At 49.1% G+C, this 19791-nt stretch overlaps 1 protein-coding gene across 2 annotated transcripts in view; it reads right to left on the bottom strand.

The window, feature by feature from the left end:
- Positions 1 to 11355, bottom strand: part of NPSR1 (neuropeptide S receptor 1) — a 62846-nt gene extending 51491 nt beyond the window's left edge. For both annotated transcript variants that reach the window (XM_070425213.1, XM_070425215.1), the window contains exons 1-2: positions 11212 to 11355; positions 37 to 169 (exon numbers count right to left, since the gene is read on the bottom strand). In XM_070425213.1, coding sequence (XP_070281314.1) covers positions 37 to 169; positions 11212 to 11355 — 277 coding nt within the window. The remainder of the gene's footprint in view (positions 1 to 36; positions 170 to 11211) is intronic.
- Between the last annotated feature and the right edge of the window lie 8436 nt (positions 11356 to 19791).

Below are 19791 nucleotides of genomic sequence, written 5' to 3'. Positions count from 1 at the left end.
ACAGCTTATTCCTCTCCCACCTGCATAGTCACTTACCTGTGATGGCCAGTTGGGTCACAAAGAAGGTCATTCTTGACTTCCTCTTCCGCCTCCACGTGGAGAACAGCACCGCGGAGTTCCCCACAATGGTGAAAACGAAGAGGACCCACAGCGTTATCAGCTGCTCGGTCTGTGGAAAGCAAGCAACACAGATTGGCATCTGAGGACCAGGCTGCCCTGCAGAGCACGAGGCTCAGGCTTCCTGCTGGAAGGTCTTCCTTCTGCTCTCATGTCCCCACCGCCAAAGCTCTACTCGCCAGAGGCCAAAGACCAAGACCGTTTACTCCCCAGGGAAGAGGATGGTACCGGGGGTGGGGGGCCTCGTCTCTGGTCCAGGACAGGGTGAAGGAGCTGTGGTGTGGCAGGTGCAGGCCTGCAAAGTCCTGCGAAAATGCAAGTGAGGGGTTTTCCAAGCTTCCCCCCGTTCCTTTCAGGGAACCTGTTCCATAGGAAGAAGCATTTCGATGCTTTACATCCATTTATTTTTTCAAATCACAGAGCACTGTGTCACGTCCACACATTTTCTCTGCCGGGGCAGTGGTGCAGGAGTGGTTTGCTTCCACACTGCCAAGCACTGGGCCAATCTCTGTGTGACTCTTTGCGCCTCAGAGGAAGAAGGAACGAAGTTAGACAGTTTTCCTTCCTGACTCCGTCTTCTCCAGCACCGTCCCTGGCCTTGCCCAGCGCTCACATCCCTACGTCGGGAGAAAGCAGCCGGCCCTGGTGCACCTGCAGCAGAAATCTGCTCCCTGGGCTGTATAGTGGGGCCCCTGCGCCAGCCTCCCCTCGATGATGCTCAGGGATATGCTTCACATTAATACTTTACAGCAAGCGTGTCTGTCTGCCCTGCACTCAGACCCTTCGTACCCGCACCTTCTATGGTCCTCCCATTTTCCAGCAGGTGCCGGGGGGGAGGGAGGTCCGATCTCACCTATTTTCTATTTCTCACAGAAAATTGTTTTCAACTAAAATGGCTCTGAAGTCCTTTTGGATGAGAATTGGAAAGAGAAGGAGACATGATCAAATAAACTCAGGTACTTTTGAACGAGAAGCTACGTTTTTTTCCCCCAGATTGTTCTCTCTTCATGCTGTTCTTTCACTAACTGCCTGTGGTTTGGTTTTAGGCCACATTTCCAGAAAATAACACCGTAGAAGGTAACTACTTTGTAGAGAGAGAGAGAGAGAGAGAGAGAGAGAGAGAGAGTCCCGCATGCTGCATTGGTGACTATGCAGGTACCAACATTCAGATTCCCAGAAATCAGGGTTCTCTCTCTCGAATGGATGAGCCCTGTGGCCCCCAGTGGGCATGGAATGGCTGCCATCTCTAATCCCGTGGACTGAGCAATCCCTACCCAGGCCTCCAGTCTCTCCAAAGGAGACTCAGGGCTCGGGTGGGCTCTGCTGGGCACATAGTGGCAGACACTGCCAATCTAACCAGCCTGGTGGCTGTGTCGGTGAATGGGAAGCCAGGCCTTAGGAGGCCTGACATGCTCTGTGCTGGCCTGACCCAGCCTTTTCCTCAGGAGCCGACGGTGACTCTGTAAGAAGCTCTGTTCTTGAAGCGGAGCCATGTCCACAGGGCAGGCTGAGCAAGCCCTGTGAATTCGGCCTAGCATTCTTACCCACGCACACATGCGCATACACACACACACACAAAGCCCACGGTAATATGAGGATTGGAAAACTATGGGAATTGAGGAAACAAGTTCAGCAGCGTTTATGCACTACGGTCAGGTGAGCGATTTGCTATACAAGTGGGGAGGCTTTGTCACCATGCTGACTTGGATCAGATGCTCTGCTACTTGTGAGATGTGTGATGCACGGGGGTAGCCTCTCCCAGCCTACTTTCTCATTTACAAGGCAGAGATCAAAATAAAATCTGCCTCAGGACACTTTGATGGATAGACACCATGATGGCAATGAGGTTTCTAGATGGTGCCTGAAGCGTAGCATACACACAATAAAAGGTGGTTCATCTCCTTCCTTTGGTTCCTGGGCTGCATATAGGTTTGAGAAGATATTTATAAAGAACTCACAACCTTTTCAGAGCGAAGCTCAAATTCACCCTGTTTGTCCTGTTTTCTATCGGAATTTCCCCTAAGCCTAATAGGCATCCCCCCTCCACCCAGGCACTGATGGTGCCCCAACATGGGTTTCAGAACGATTGCAGAAGCTAGTTGAGGATGAAGTGCTCCCTAGTGGTCACAGGAGGAAAAGTTCCAGCCAGGTGCTCAGGACTGAGTAGAACAGGGGAAACTGGGAAATTTGCAATGACGAAAGACTCGAGTGTTTTTGACTCAGTTACATGGTTGTGGTTTCATGGCTAATTCGTTTCAACCTCAAGTTATTGAGGCCTTGCAGTGACGTCAGCTCTCTACAGACCAGAGAATTCCCGAGTGGGACTTAGAGGAATGAACTGAAGTGTTCCCTGGGGGACGCTGGGGCTGTCACAGGGCAGATACCACGGAATAGCTCTAAGGATTATGAGTCCAAGGCCCAAAGGATGCCCATGAGGGAAGGCCTTAGGTCTGGGTCGCCACTTCCTGTAGCAGGTGCTAAGTAAACATCTGCAGGAAGGCTACATGGTCAATGACAAGTGCAAGGGTACTTAGAAGTATCCTAGACAAGGTTATTTCAAATGGGAATGATCTCAGGAAACACAGGACATTTAGTCAGGTGACTCTAGTTGGAACTGGATAGTTAGACTTGTCTGGAGAGGAAGATATGATTTCCCCAAGCCCGAGGAATAATGATCTTCTTTCCCAGCAGAGTCCTGGAAACTGGGAGGAAAAAAGGTCTGAAGGATCTTTAACAATCGTACGGTGGATGGGAACCAACATTATTTGAGCGAGTCCATGAATCTAGCACCCGAGTTACTCAGTTCGCACTGTATAGCAGGTGATCAATACATGTGTGTTGCTGACTGACTGTCCTGTGCTGCGCATTGTTTGAGACGCCTTACCTACTGCTCACTTCGTCCTCACAACCCGGCCGGTGAGACGTCACGGTCCTCAATCATACGGAGAGGGACTGGGGCTCAGAGAGGTTCCTAAGCTGGTCAGTACACATGGTTTATAAGGGATGCAGCTGAAATTGGAATATTATTTTGCTTAACTGGGAAGTCCATGCCCTGCTTACAATTTGGGGCCGGAGATGGTGAAGTTGCCTTATTTGCTTTCAATTATCATCATTGTTATTCTGACTCCAAACTTGTCTGAAGCTGGGCCTCTGGAACTAGGTCAGTTTTGTGACTGTTCCCGACTTCTCCCCCCCACCCCACTGGCTGAGCAAGAGGGCGATGCTCCATGTGTATTTGAAGGGACTGACCCTGGAGCCGAGTGTGGCTTCCACACCACAGCATCCTGCATGTCACACGAGATGCAGCGACGCCATCTGGCCTAGGGAATCATAGCGCCTTCCGTACGCCTTACACTTCCATGGTTCCTTTAACAATTAGTGTTATTCCTGTGAGGCTGAAGATGAGTATCTCAAACACAGGAGAGAGCAAATGTATCTTCCTTCCCAAGAGAGGAAATGAAGTCTCAGAAAGGTTACAATTCAGCCTCCGTCCTCAGCGAGCGGGCAGAGCAGCTGTGCTGCCTTGGCACTGGGACCCAGTGCCACCTGTCACTCACAGCACCGGCCTCTGAGGCGGCTCAAAGCCTCATTGATTCGCGGAGGTGGGTTGGAAATACCAAGAGCAAAGGTCTGAAAGCATCTGATTCCACTGAAGATGAGTCACCGGGTAGCACAGGCAGCCACGGTGTAAAGCGAGCCCGGCAGGAGCGGATGCAGAGCTTTGGTTCCGTGATTAGACCCGGGGGTGTGATCCAGGCAGAGGCCCGGAGCTCCCTGGGAGGTGATGTGTCTGAGCAGGTGGGCACTCTGACGGCTCTGTGTCTCGCCCACCTGCTGCTTCAGAAGGCGCGGCCCAGTGGCAACAACCGGGGACAGTCAAGCAGGCGGCCAGGGGAGGACTGGGCTTGCTCGGAGGGCTCACCTGGCTTCTTCCCAGGGCCACCTCCTCCCAGGGAGGCCCCTTTCGAACATCTGCATCTTCCCTACCCTCCCCAGGAACCCAGCTGGGAGACACCCTTGCGGATACAGTTGAATGACTGTCCTCACACCCTCCTCTCGGCATTCACCTTTTCTAACAGTTTTACTGAGAGCTGTGGGAATTCTATCTTGAATTACCCAGGGTAGTCTTTATTTCTAATATTCAAGTGTAAAAAATAGATAACAAGACATTTTGATGGATTACTATTACAAAAAAAAAATGATGTAAAGCAACATTATGTGGGATGTGAATGCAAGTTTTCTATGTTGGTAAGGCTTTTCCTATCGTTACAGGCATGCAGAACAGGGGTGTAGGTGGCAGGCTCTGGCCGGGGCTGGTGGGACAAGCGGACTGGGGCTCCTGCGTGAAGAACAGAGATCATGAATGGGGTGGAGGTACAGTACTGTCAGAGCCTGGCTCTGTCGAGGTGGACAGCAGGGCTGTGGACCAAGATGGTTCCAGATAGTCATGGACCAAGTCATTCTGTGAATTCCCATGAAGTGCTGGGGGAGGGGGGGAGAGACTCAGCCTGAGCAGAGCGCCTTGGCATATATCCGTGGAGCAGAGGTGATACTAAGGCAGGGGGGCGGGAGGGGGGGAACTGTTCTGGAAACCATGTCCTGTGAACATGATTATACTGTTTGGCATTCTGCATAATTCAACAAGCATTTGTTGAGAATCTAGTAGCAAATTCAAGATACTTTGGGGATGGAAGGAAGGCTAAGACAGGAGCTCACAGTCTGATGGTGGAGGCATATGTGGAGACAAAAGTTTTCAATGTGACCTGTTATAATGGAGAATTTGAGAAGAGGCTGGTTATGGCTGGTCCAAAGGTAGATTCTGGAGGAATTAATATGTGAGTTGAGTCAGAAAGAGTAGAAGTAGCCAAGCAGAGAAGCAGGGCACCTGGCAAAGGTGTGAGTGAAGGCAGAGGACAGAGGAGCTGTCCCTGATCCTTAGGTGTGGTCACGGAGCTGGGCAAGTCTGGTATGTAAGTGAGAACTTGGGCCAGTGTCCTGGAGACCAGCTATTTCAAAAACGGGGCAAAGTCCACCCTGGCTCTTTGTCCTGAGCTAAAAGAACTTGCTACCAAGAGGAAAAATTCTTTGCCATCTGGAATTTTCTTCAATTGTCTTCATGGCCAGAGTGGCCTTTGCCCTACTTGTCAACGCCATGGTCACAGGTGACAGGAGGCAACAGATTTACCTCCTTCAGACTGGGGCTGAACTGGGAAGTCGTTAGCCGCCTAGCAATTCTCTCCCAGGTTCGCCTCCAGGACATATGAAGCGACTGACTTCATCAGTTCTTTCTATTCTGAGCAGAAAGGGTTAGGAGCATCAGGTCTGGAGTATTTCAGCATTGCCACCACGGGTCCCGTTCATGTTCAATGGGCAATGTTAATTTCCATTGCCTAACTGCCCCTTTCAACCCGAGTCCAGTGCCTGGGACTCCGTTTGCATAGCTGTCTGAGTTTACGCCTGGAGATGACTGGGCTACATTTTCTACAGTCAGGGAGACTGAGAGGCCCAGAGAGAAGCCAAAATCAGTTCCGAAAAATAAAGTTACAATCTTGTCCACTCGAGTTCATGGCCGGAAACATTCTGAGAACGTCAGGGTGATGTTTTGAAGCGTTCATGGATGCCCTCTCTCCCGCTCCCTAGAGAAAGCCTCCCCCAGCCAGGCAGCCAGAGAGCTGAACCCCATGTGCCCTCAGGGAGAAAGCCCCCCACTCAGTGCAGGAGAGAAAGGAGTCAGCTCAGGCTTTCCAATGCCCCTCGGAGGACGTCCTAACAGCAGGAAGAGAATCGGCTTTCTCCCTCGAAAGGTCGTGTCCTTGCCCATTCAGAACAGACAGCCTGGAGTCAGAAGTGTGGGAGAGCAGTGTGTCAGTTTCCCCATGAGAGAAAGAAGCTAAGGGACACAGGAGTGTGGGAGGGCACAGTGGTGGGGCAGATGTCAGGAGAAGAGGCACCGGTGGGAGGACTTTATATTGCCACCTCCAAGGTTAGCACAACTGAGAGAGGAAGAGACGACACCTGCTGCATTTGGGGTTCAGGACGAGAAGGGGTTTGATGAATAGATACCAGGGAATGGCAGCCCCGGGGGTTTTCCCAGCTGTCTGGTGTGAGAGTTGTCCGGCTACGACAGCCACATGGGTAGAGAAGGAACCAGAAGACAACCCACTTGGTTTCCTGCCGCCCAGAATCAGGAGTGAAGAAGTGAAATTTCACATTCCCAGTAAGGACACAACAATGTAGCCACGATTGAGACAGGGCAGGAAGGAGCTGTGACCACCTGTGTCCCTGGAGGGGGAATGACAGGGATGCTGTAGGAGAAGGCAGTGCAAGCCAGGCCTGGGCCAGATGGGGACCCACACATGGTGGGGACTGGGATGCCCACTTCTGAGGCCAGTGGCACTCTTCCTCTCAGTTGATGCCCACGTGCTCTTACCCCTCCCTCACCCCTGCCTCACACGGGCCCACACTGCAGAGGTGCACCCCCTACAACTTCCACGCCTCCCCTAGAGTCAGACAACGGGGAACCCACGCCGCCCCCATACACACTCACACACACACAGGCCGAAAAACTGTGTAAAGACCGATGTGCTGTGGATTCACTAAGATTATGTGTCTTGCCACCAGATGCGTTAGTCACGCAAAGAGAAACATAGTTGATAAAGTTTTCCTTTCTCACGACTGGAGTGTACGACGTGGTAACCGCATGGCATCTTAGGGGGCCAGCCAGCACCTCTGTGCCTTTCTCAGTGACACGGAGTGAAAGTGGACAGGGTGGAGCTTGCTGAGCGTAGAGGATTCGGAGGGGAGTGTCAGGTCTGTGTAGCAGGAACAGGCAGTAAAGAGCAGACCTTGAATAATGATTTCACTGAGCGCGGAGAGTAGTAATTTCCTTATGAACAGCTGCAGGATTCAGCGGGAGAAACTCAGAATGAACAGACCGAGGGGAACTAATTAGAAGAGGGTAAAAGCGCATGATGTGCATGCAAGACCCCTGGTTATAACCGGCAGCAGGTACACGGGAAGCCAAGGGGACCAAGGGCTCCTGGGCTCCAGGCAGGCATCACTGACATCGTCCTGTGTCCAGCGCAGGAAGGGAGACAAGCAAGTCATGGAGAAGGGTTCCGGGAAGCAGGAAGTGGGCAGGGAGGAGCTGTAGTGGCCGTCCCTGAAGGTGAAACCACTGGCACTCAGTAGGGAGAGTGAGTTCTTACAAATAAGTCGGAAACCTACTAGTAAATACAATGACAACAAACAGCACAGTATCCTTAAGCTTCTTAAATTGAGCTCTTGCTGTAAGCCCAGTGTGAGATAATTGGTGCATGGGTTGAACTGGAATTTGCTTTGGTGACATTAATGGAGGAAGAACATGTTAGGAAAGTGGACAGTAGGACCACAGGCCCGGAGAACAAGCAAAGGAGGGGAAGGCACTGTGGCCAATCACTGTCAAGCACTTGGGAGCCGTCATTTGCATACAAACGATAGTTGGACTAATTGTGTGCCATTTGTAACTACTCACTAAAGGAGACTCATGAGAGATGGCCATCAGGTAATATCTGGAGATTCAGCAGCCTTGGTTCAGGCTTCTCCCCTCAGCTAAGAACCAGCCATAAAACTGAGCTCATTTGTATTATTTTATAACTTCGGCAATTTACTAACCGCGTCGAGTTTCCCTCCCAGTTGCTTTGAGTTAATTTTCTCATCATTAAGAATCAGAGATTTGGGAAGCAGTGCTGGCGGGTTCCCCGCAAAGTTAAAGGCTGTTATGAAGAGGCCACTATTCCACCTCTGTCTTCCTCTCTGACGGCTTTCTATTCAGGTCCCCGGTTTCCTTTCTCACAAGACAGGTCCATCCTCCTTGCAAACGTCTGGCAGATTCTTGAAGCCCCGATAATCCCTAACGCTGGGGCTTGGGGCTTGAGGAAGTGAGCTGGAAGGGACCTTGAAAGTAGGAGAAACTGGAAGATGGGAAGGAACCCAGGGCCACACAGTGTTAGTTACTTTAAGTTCACGAGCAGGGGTGGGCAACCTTTTTTCTGCCAAGGGCTCTTCGGATATTTATAACATCATTCACGGGCCATACGAAATGACCAGCTTACACAGTAGCTCCTCTGCTTGGTCAAACATTTAGTGAACTCACCCTTAATGCCTTGGCAGGGCCAGACCAAATGATTCCGTGGGATGGACATTCCCCACCCCTGCGATAGAGGAAGAGGGTGGTGAGCTCACTCCTGGAGTGGTGAGTAGGTTAGAGCAGTGTGGGGAGCAGGGCAAGAACTTGGAGGTGGTGATGGGAAAGGGGAAAAGGCAAGGGCCAGTAAGATCTCGATAGGGAAATCCTGTCTTCTGCCAAGAGGGCTGAGGGGTGCAGAGAAGAACTAGAGTGCTCGGTAGGAGACTAAGTTAGAAGACCAGGAATGTAGCTGAGGCAAGACAGCTGAGTCTAGGAACGGCTGCAAGGCAGTGGGTACGGTTCCCTGGCTCACCTGGGGAGCAGGGTCCCAGTCCATGATGCCACAACGAATTTCATACTCCACCCGCTGGAATCTATAATGTACTTTGGTCACGTTGGCTTAGAAATGGGATAAATATGCACGGAATGTACCTGCAGAGAAGGCCCTCGGTGCGTAAGTCTGGCAGAGGCCAGGCAGGGCAGGGCTGACACGTGGAGTCATGTTTAACAGACCCCCACCGCCATCATGGAGAAAGCAAGTTTTCTGCTGCCCAGCCTGACAACACGTAGGCAACTGACAGAAACAGAACCTCACACTTCATTTCTGCAGGAAATGTTCATTGTGTATTCCCAGGACACCACTGGAATTCAGAGGAAGAATAAGTCAAGGGGGCTTCATGGAGGAAGCAACCCAACAGGAGCCTTTAACAAAGATGAAGATGGAGAGCAATTCCAGATGGGAGGATACCCCATGAACTGTGAGAATTAAATGAGATGCTTCACAGAAGTCACTCAGAAGGAGTCCCGTCATCAAGGGAGCCCACAGCAAATGAGGTAGATGGGTATGGATGTTGTTATTCTGCTGATTTTTTTTTTATTTTTATGACATTTTTACTGCTTTTGGTAAAGGCAACGGGGTTTAAAAGCGCACGCTTGGAAGATAGTAAGCAAGCACAATTCTGACTTCCTTCTTGAGATGCCTGTGGGATCAAAGCAACCCAGTGATCGAGGGTTTTTTAATTTTATTTGATCAGAACTCTTTCTGCATCAGCAGTGCCTCCAAACTGCTCATGCTCCACGGGGGCCATGAAAGAAAATTACGCTGAGCTGGGCTCCCAGAAACACCACCATGGACCACGTCGAACTGAAAATCACTGCCTTTAGTCAGTGCCTGCGTCTCTCAGAAGTTGACGTGGAAAGTGGTGAGCTCTGGGCCTGCGCTCTCTCTGCTGCTCCCCTCGTCCGATAGTCTAGCTATGTGAGGGCAAACATGTCAATAGGAATGAGACAAAAACCAGGACAGTCCTATTAGCGCTCAGGGACGAGGCTGCACAAACACTAGTGGAGAGCGAGCAGCGATGTGTTTGTCCTTGTCGCCAACATACCCCTCCAGGAGCTGTGTTTACTCACCTGGCACGCAGGCTTTCAGCCGAGAGTGACTGTGAGGGAGAAACGTCACTCTGCGGTCCACTTACTTATGCATTCCCTGGTTGATTCTTGTGTGAGCCCTGATCAACCCTGCAACCTTGGCCTACAGGACGATGCTCTAACCCGCTGAGCTAGCCGGCCAGGGCGGACTGAGAGCGCTGATTACCTGTCTCAGAACGGCTGCCTCACTGCTATTATCCCTTTTGCAAAGGCCAGTCTCTCTCCGCTGTTGGCTGTCACGCTCTGTAACTATCAAAGCGGCGGTGGAGGCGGCGTCTGAAGCAGCCCTGGGCTTCAGGGGCACAGCGCCTGCCTCTCCCAGCAGCAGCTCTGGGTCAGCGCAGATTTCACGGAGGGAGGGGCCTGCTCGGTCCTCGGTCACTGGCAACACAGCCCGTTTCAGGGAGCATTGCTTTCTGTTGTGGAGCCGGGCAGCCTGCTGTGCGTGCACCTGCTCTGGGGTGGTTGCAGGGCCTGGGCCCCGGGCAGCCTGCCTCGGTGACTGATCGGCTCTGCTGTGCCTCGTAGCACGGTCCCCGAGGAGCGGGGCTGGCTCTAGGGACAGCTCCTGCTGAAGGTTTTATTCTGAGTGTCGGTGCAGAAGCAAAGCTCCCGGGGGAGAGGGGGGTGCTCCAGTCATGCTACCTGGTTGTGTAAAAACCACCTCATTTCCAGAACACCAAGGGGGTTTTCCAATAAACTGCTAAACTTTTCGTGGAGTATTTTCCTTTGGGGGACAAAGGACCAGTTCGAGACCCGGGAATTAGTGTAGTGGCCGAATGGGCAGCAGGTGAAATAACCTGACACCCCAGGCATCCTGCCCAGGAAGCAGGAGACTGGTTTTCCAGACGCCCCAGGCGGCCCGGACCACAGCGTGTTGTCGAAGAGGGACCAGGGTTAGCTTCATGAGAATCACGTCCTCCACGGCCCCTGGGTACTTTCAACAGGAAACTCACCGAACTCGCATTCCTTTGCTCGTTCTGAGGACACCTGTTGCTCAGAGTTCCAGCACCCGCCGCAGGCAGGCATCTATTCTTCCTGCTGCTCAGGGCAAAGGCTCAGTCAAGTGCGGGCCTGCCTTCCCTCCTGCACTTCCTGTCCCGGGGGGAAGGTGTGGTCACCCCTCTGCTGTTCCCAGCAAAACGCTCACGGCACTGACCCTTATAAGACACACATTTCAAGCACCACTAAAGGATTCATTAAACGGGCTTTCCCCCGAGGAAAGAAGAGAAAACTTTTAAAAATCATCCACTCAAATCCCACATTTTCAGCAGCAGCAGGGAAAAGAAAGACCCCTATTCATAAAAAACCGACAATACAGGTCCTCGCAGCGTCTATAGAAACTGTTGCTGTAGCTCATCAGTTTGGTTTCTCTCATTCTTTTAAGTAAAGAGAAGAAACTGCCCCCCTCACAACACTGGCTATTTCCACGGGGGTCTCCTAAACTCCGCGTGTCCCTTCTTCACAATCAGCGTGGAGGGTGGAGGGAGGACACTCACCTTGAAGGAGGAGTAGAAGGAGCCCCACTCCTCTTCTTCCATCACTTCCGTGGGAGTTGTGGGGAAGCAGACGACCGTGTGAGAATCCGGGGTCTGCGGGGTCCCGCTGGAGTTGGGGCTGCCCTCTGTGAGGTTGGCTGGCATGGCTCCGGGGGCCCAGAGCCAAGGAAGAGAGTCTAGGTCCTCCTGAGAGCCGGCAGCAGCCGCACCTCCGCGGCCTCCCAGGCTCTGGCGGGAGCTGCGCTGAGCAGAGGCGCAGAGCCCTCCGAGCCCACTTCATTGAAGAGCTGGCTGACGGCAGGGCGCATCCACGTGCTGCTCTCTCCTCAGCAGCCACGATCGGGGAGCTGCAAGCCTCAGCTCCTACAGCCCACCCAGGGCCGGGCCTGGCCCCTGGAACGGCTCCCCTGACAGGCCTCCCTGCCCAGGTGTGCTTTCCTCCCAGAAGGGACCCCTCCCACACACCCTTTTGCAACAATTTTAGCCACAGAGGAAGTTAGACTGATTACAGGTTGATTAATTCAGATCATGTTTGCCCTTCTGAAATCCAATCGTAATTATGCATTTGCTTCAGCTGAGGTTGCCTTCTGACTTACAATCGTCACCCAGCCATTCCCTCCGTAGCCTGCACGTCATTCCAGTAAACAAGCGCACGTTTGTCTCTCGCACCCACCCTTCCCCCCCAGCTTGCACAGGGCAGCTCTCTGGAAAGCCGGGGTCTGTGTTTGTCAATAAGCCACGTCCCTCGTGATGACAGGGATTGGTGCCTGGGAAGTCCTTTCAACGCCTCAGTGTTCTTTCATTGATATGCAACCGCTCTGTGAGGTAGGCAGCACGTGCGTCTGTCCCTTGTCATTTTACCCCAGGAAAGTCTGAGAGGTGGAGTGACTTGTCCAGGACCCCACAGCTGGGGATGGAAATGAGATGCTAGCCCATGTCTTCCAAAATTCCTAGACAGGGGTGCTTTTACTGTAACACACACTGAGTTGCACCAAATCCCACATGCCTATCCTGGCATGAAGTTACCCTGAGTAAGGGTGGCAGGCCAGCTGGGAAACAATAGGACATATGATAGAACCAAGCATCATCCTGGCCACTTACACAGGAAACATGGGGGGAGCCAAATGCCCACAACCAGAGGCTAATGCCACCGGGTAAGAGGCAGCAGGTGTGACGATCATAAGAGACTGTAGCCCTCATGCGGGCTCCTGGGGAAGCTTTGGCATAACCCAGGAGCCCAGGACGCATACGGTGTGTTAGAGATGAGATGTTAAGTCTATAAAAAGGGGAAGCAAAGAGGAGGAAGTTGTGCAGCAAAACGTGTGAGCTGTAGGCTCTTAAGAGAAAGGGTCAAAGCAGCAGATACGGAAATGAGCAAAAAATAGTCCCACTGGCAAGTGAACGTGAAAAGATGCCTAATAATATTAAAAACTGAGGGAAAGCAACTTAAAACAATAGGGCAGAATTCCTACCTATCCGTGTAGCAAAACAAGGGTGTGACCCCACCGAGGTTGACAAGGATGACAAGAAATGGGCACACTTTTTCAATTCTGGTGTGAGAGTTAGTTCCATGGTCCCTTTGCAGATTAGTAAAATGAAATTACCTGTTCTATAGGAATGCATCATTCCATTCTCGATGATGGTAATTCCCATCTCTTTACCTGGGTTACTTATGTACAATTTAGAAAGATGCATTGCACTGCACACTGAAAATGCGAGTGCTTTTTTTGTAGGTATGATTTACTTCCATACAAATTTGTAAACAATATCTGTGAGTCACTTCTAGGAGAGGAAAGACGCTGGTTAAGTCATATTGTGACAAGGATGGAGAGAGAGGACCTGGTAGATGCCATGGACGGGGAATAGGTGAAGAGAGAGCTTTCTGAATGTGTGGTTTTTTTTCCAACCCATGGTTCAGATGGTCACTTCTTAATGTGTGGCTGCCCAGGGGAAACATGTATGTCTATGTACAAGGAGACACACACACAGTTGCCTTTGCAACATCCATCATTCAGAAACAAATCAGAAGCAACTCAAATATTTATGGTGACAGTACCAACAAGACGCTCCCAGCTGGAAACTGCCCACATGCCCATCAACAGTAGGCTGGATGAAGACATTTCCATGTGGTCACACAATGAAATAGTGTGAGAAGAATGATCTGCAGCAAATATAACATGATAGCTAAAACTCATAAATGTAATATTAAAATAATCCATATTTTTCATTGATATAAAGTATCACTATATACGTGTGTATATATATGTATATACACACAAACATCTATACTAATAAAAGCCTAGGTGGCCTTCGTGTGCGATGTCATCACAAGATGGCCACCACAAGATGACTGCCACAAGATGGCCTTGCACACGGTGAGACCTGGGGGTCCCGTGGCTCTGTGTGGTGCAGAGGAAGCCATTCCCGGTGTCTCACTGCCTCACGTGGAGGAGGCAGGGGAAGGCAGTTGTGGGTGATCAGGCCGGCAGGGGAGGGCAGTTGGGGGCAATCAGGCAGGCAGGCAGGTGAGTGGTTAGGAGCCAGCAGTCACGGATTGTGAGGGGGATGTTCGACTGCCGGGCAGTTGGACATCCCCCAAGGGGTCCCAGATTGGAGAGGGTGCAGGCTGGGCTGAGGGATACCCCTGCCCCCCATGTACAAATTTTGTGCACTGGGCCACTAGTACATATATATTTTCATACCTATTCACTGTGGAATACTATACAGCAGTTAAAAGGAAGGGTTGCAGACAAGATGGCAAACTAACATAATGTGGCAGTTACTTTATGGATCAACTTGACTGGGCAGCAAGGTGCCTGAACATCTGCTCAGAGATTATTCTCCGTGTGTCCCTGAGGATGTTTCTGGGTGAGGATGTTTCTGGGTGAGATCTATCATCTATCTGTCTATCGTCTATCCATCCATCCATCCATCCATCCATCCATCCATCCACCCATTCATCCACCCATCCTGTTGGTTATGTTTTTCTGGAGAACCACAAATAATGCACGTGGCATCTAGCTCCTCACCTGAATTTATCCCTAGAAATTCCACAGAAATGAGAGGGGCATTGATGTATCACAGGACATAGAGTGAAGCCATGAGAGATGCCGGGAAGACACGGTGTGCTGGTGAGGACATGTAGGAGGAGGCCTGTCATACACGGCTGCAGTGATGTCAGTTGGCACGCATGCTTTGGAGAATGTCTTGGCAGCATTATCTAAGGCTGAGCATACACATATTCCACGATACAGCAGCTTCGCTGCCAGATGAACAGAGCACTTCTGCTTGGAAATGCCCCCAGCTGGACACTCCGAAGTGCTCATTCACAGTGAAGCAAGTAAAGAGCGTGTGGCATGTCCAAATGATGCAAAACATACCCTGATGAGGATGAATGGTCTAGAAATCTCACAGTCATAAATTTTGAATGATAAAAGAGTTAGACACAAAAGAATGTGGTGTTTGATTTCATTTATATAAAATGAAAGCTAAGAAACCCTTAGGTGAGTAGTGCCTGGAATGGGCTTACACTTTACTGTTACTTGTGCAGGTTTTGCTTGTCTGCTCTGATTTCACACTTGTTAAAGTCATTCACTTCAAGGTCTCTGATCTCTGCATTCCCTCTAGAAACTGGGGGCTCTCAGAGTCCTGCGTAGGACAGGCTACTGCTCGCCAGGTCCAGCCTTCTTGTCTTGTCTGTGCCTAGAATACCCTGCTGCGCTTCTAGAGAATACTGGTGCTAGGGTCTCAGCCCCAAAGGTTTGGACTAGGGTCTGCTGGGAGGCAGCCTGGCCACGGAGTTTTTGAAGCTCCCCAGGTGATTCTAATGAACATCGGGGACGAGAACCCCTGTCCTGGAGAACAGCAATCTCGAGGTCGCTACTCCCAGGCTGCCATGTCTGCTGCCTGCCTGCAGCCTTCCTTCTGGGGCCACTGCCAGCCCCGAGGGCTGCTCCTGGTCCTCCAGGACCCACACGGAGCCCCGCATCGTCCTGGGCATTCCTTGCTCAGGGCCCAGTTTGAGTCACTGGGCATGCGTAGTCTCAGCAAGCAGAGTGGGAGGGAACTTTCCCATTTCTTTATTTTGGGGCCAATAGGCTTGCTGCTCTCTCTCAGCATCAGGACGCCGTAGTTAACCTCGGGCTTGGAGACTTCCAGACAACCCATTGGATCACCTTTCAGGATGCTGCCTTCCTCAAACACCATCCATCCGCCAGAGCCTGGAGGGAGGTTTCCAGGTAAGGGAGGGAGTGTGGGTGACGAGGGCCCAGTACTCGTCGGACAGGCTCTGCTCTTGGGGTGGTTCCGGAGCTCATTCTGCCTTCCTGGCCTGGTGGTGGGGGCGGGCATGATGACCTGATGAATGCCTGCCCATTACTGTCAAAGCCCTCTCTTCCCTTCTCCTTAGAGTGATGACTGTGTTAGGAACATGTGTCGATTGTTCTGGGCTCTTCCTCGAGTCTCCAAATTCCTGATGGGCAGGAGCTTCCCCTTTTCTTGTGTGTGTCCTCTGACAACATGGACCCTCAGCCCTGTGGTCCTGGAGCACAGAGCGGTGAACCATTTCTTTGTGTTGGGAACAGCTCACTGCAACAAGCCATGGTTCCCCATGTGGCTCAGATCAGACTCATGGATGCCCCTCTCCGTGCTGTGACAGTGCCTTTCCTCCCCTCGCAACGACTCTTCCAAACTGCCCAGAGGCCCAAGTGGTTTATAGACACCGCCACCCTGTTCACAGATTCCTGTTGTACTGAACTGAAAAGTGGTGTTGGTGGTTGTAAAAAAAACACCTATTTAAGCAGGTGCTGTGGAGGAATAGATGATATTAGGTGGTTTGGAGAGAACAGACAGACATGTTCCAGGTTAAATTGTTCCAGGTTAAATCACAAAAGCCACAGGTGGCTCCGGCTGCTGAGTGTGATTCATCTCTGAGTGAGTCGCCGAGAGAATTCACATTCTCAGATCAGAGGAGGCACAGATCGTAGTTGTTTTGAAGTTCAAGTGTAGGTTTGGTGCTTTGGATACCTTTGAACGAAGCATGCCACGTGGAGAATGGTGAGGGAGGGTGGGTTTAGGACACAGGAAGCCAAACTTCTCTGGGCGATTTGCCCTTCAGACCCAGGCGTCGCCATTGCCTGTAGAGATGAACTCTCAGGTGGTAATCGACACTCCACCCATGAGTTCTCGCTCAAAGGAACCAGCTGGCAGCCTAGGCTCCTGCTAGCCATCGCATCTCCTGTGGTGCCTGAGTCAGATACATCGCAGCTGCCGCACCTGGACCGCTCTGTGTCGCTTTGAGAATCAATGTAGATATGAGTTGGTTAGAGGAGCGTTAATTATGCAGGTGGGAGTAGGAAGGGATATGGGAGAGAGGGAAGGGGTGCTTGACAGCAGTCACCGCATTTAATTCCAAGAATATTCGTTTAAAGTGGAAGCAGGATTCCCTGTGTTAAAGGTGCAGAGAGCTGTTGGTAAAGGAGAACTTCTCAATTAGAGAAACACCATTAGAAACAATCATTGACTTCCACGCCCGTTAACTTTCCGTGGTCCCTTTATTGTTGCCCTGCTTTCTGATGTGGTGGGAGGACACTAAATCATTAGTGTGAAATAACAGTAGCCTGCGAGAGAACATGGCTTCGAAGGCAGAGAGAAATCCTTGGAACCCTGGAGAAAAGCTAAGTGCAGTATTACATCTGGTAATTGCTTGCTCTACTAGGTACAAGGGGTTACACGTGTTTCGGTGATATATGAGGTCTATTCCCGAAAGAAATGAAATTCAGTGTTCCATTTTAGAGAGGACACAAGAAGAAATATGATTTAGCGGTCCGTGCTTTTAGAATTGCATTGTTCTAACTTTAACAGTAAAACTTGCCTACTCTAAGTAACCACCAGAACATGCAAAGACTGAAGGTATATTAACTGCTAACTTACTCCTCAGTCCCCGAATGAGATAGATTATGCACTCGGTTTTGCATTCTGTTTTTTAAGTTCATATATTGTAGGTTTTTACATCAAGAAATAGAATGGTTATTTCTCGTGTCTCTCTATAATGCTCTTAGGTAATGTTGCCACGCTTTATTCAATCATCCCCATGTAACTGAGATTTAAGTTGTCTGGTTTTTCAAACACCAAGCATTGAACGTTCATCTCTGAGCACTGATCTGGTCATTTCCTCAGAAGATTTTCTTGAGGTATGGTTGCTGCTGCTGTTGCTTATCTATTCCTTTTTTCCCCCCCTTGCCTTAGTTTTGCTGTCCTTTATATGACCTCTTAGATTAAATGCTTAATGTATACTTCCATTCGTTCATGGTTAAGGCAGTGAATTTTCCTCTGAATATATTTTTAGCAATGTCATCTAGATTCTGATACATAGTATTCTTTTTTTCATTATGTCCTTCAATATATTGTAATGTGTGTTTTGATTTCTTCTTGGACCAAAGAAGTCCTTGTGGATGGTTTCCAAATGTTGATATTTGTGTTCAATCCAGTGCAATTTCATATTCGTATTTATTTCTTGAATTATGTTTTGAAGACAAGATCTGTATTTTGAAATATTTTTAAATTTTTCATATAATTATTTTAGAAAACCATGGAATTCCCTTTACAAGATGATTAACTAATCACACACACAAATGCTTTCATATGCCAAGGTGTCAGGCACCCTTATTAATTTTACTGTAGTCTATAGAACCTCAATTTCCTGACCTACCAGTTGTTGTCCACATGCTTTTTTCAAAGACTCAGACAAGTTTGTTTATGTTTCATATTATCATTGGAATCCTATGAGTTTCACCTTGTATTTCCTACAGGGGCTCAGATCTTTTTAAAGGAGCTTACCTAGAAACCCCCTCCAGTACCTTCCACTTCTGTCTTCTGTTTCATTGGTTATATGGCCTCTCCTATTGAATGACATTTGAGTCAATAAAATAGAAGGTTTCATCATCATCACCATCATCATCATCATTGATAAATAGGGAGTAAATTGGAAATTTCAGGAGAAAGTGGGAGTCATGGGTGAGCCTCATTTCTCAGCTCCATAGTTTTCTTTAGAAAATTAAAAAATAGAGGAATTGATGTATAACACAGATCAGGACATATAAGGAGTTCTATGGAAAGTAAGACAGGCAAGACTTTTGAAAGAAATAAACCAACTGCCCTAAAAGGATATTTATTCATATTTGATTATTCACATCAGTTAAATCTCCAAGTAAAAAAATATATATATATATTGAAACAAAAGATGGAATGTGTTTTAATAATAACACATGTCAAACATTTGAGCTGCTTAGAACATTTTGAAGAACTACAAATTATTAAACATAGGACACAATCATATATCTGTTGTAGTTAAATACCATATGTTACTTGGATAAGAATTCAATAATCTCCTCATTGTTTTTTAGTGATTTACTCTAATGGAACTCCCCACTCCCCATTTTTTATCTATTTAATGGGACTTTAATTGTTAACCATGTGTGACCAATCTCTAGATCCATATTGCCTCAATTTTCTCCTTACAATAAAAATATTTTTTGGAAGAGAAGTCAAATGGTACATATGTACTTAGCACCTATTTTAAGACATTTAGGAATTGGAAGGGCAACATATGCTCTCAGAATCCTATTGGAACATAGAGTCCACTTTATCGTGCATTTGTAGTCTGGTGTCTAGGATCCTTCCTGGAACAGAGAGGGCGGGGAGGGAGCAGGGTGGAGCTTTCACACACATGGAAATACTTCTGGTCATACATTCACTATGCTAACACATAAATAGAAGATACGAATAGAAAGATTTTTTTTTTCCAATTCATAATTCCAGTGTTTTGGGATTCTCAGGACTGAGCCAGATGGCAGAAGAATTCTCTAATCAGGTCTAGAACTGAAAAGGAAAAGAGACCATAACTACATTTTTGGAGATAGACTATCCACTTTGTTTCTGAGAAGTTTGTGTGCCAAGAAAACTTCAACAGGGAAATAATTTACGTCTTTTAAAAGGAACAATTGTAGTTGTGTTTTCTTTGTCTATATAAGACTTTTTGAAATGGAAACAATGCCTCATCAAGGCTTTAAATACACAGCCAGGAAGATGACCAGGCCACAGGCACGTAAATTCTGTTAGAACAGCGATTGTGATAACAGCTTCACAAAGTGCCTTATTATGAACATCATCAGCGTCCTGGCTTCAGGACTATGACGTGCTTCACATGGAAATCCACGGCTGGATGGGAGACGGCTGTTAAGAGACTCACACAGAGCTGAGTAAAGAGAGGCGGCTCCTGGATGGAGCCAACTTAGTCCTTCCTTTCGCTTCTTTCTGTCTGCTTAGATGTTTGCAATAATTCCCGCACCGTCTTTCCGCGTCTTCGAGCCCATGCTCTGATCACTGTCCTTCCATTTTTATCTCTACCCAACAGAGGGAGTGACACATAATAACCATCTCCTTTATCCAATTGGATATTTGTATGGAGATCTTAGAGTTAGGAGGAAAAACAGGATGTCAACCGACTGTCCAATTATGAGAAGACAAATAGTTGTGTTAGTACAGTTTAATATGTGTAGCATATTTAGGATAAGGGTTGGA

This window comes from Myotis yumanensis, unplaced genomic scaffold (genome assembly GCF_028538775.1).
Source record: "Myotis yumanensis isolate MYYU_CA2020_CCGP unplaced genomic scaffold, mMyoYum1.0.hap1 SCAF_9, whole genome shotgun sequence".
Lineage (NCBI taxonomy): Eukaryota > Metazoa > Chordata > Mammalia > Chiroptera > Vespertilionidae > Myotis > Myotis yumanensis.
This window is presented reverse-complemented; position numbering and strand designations above follow the sequence as displayed.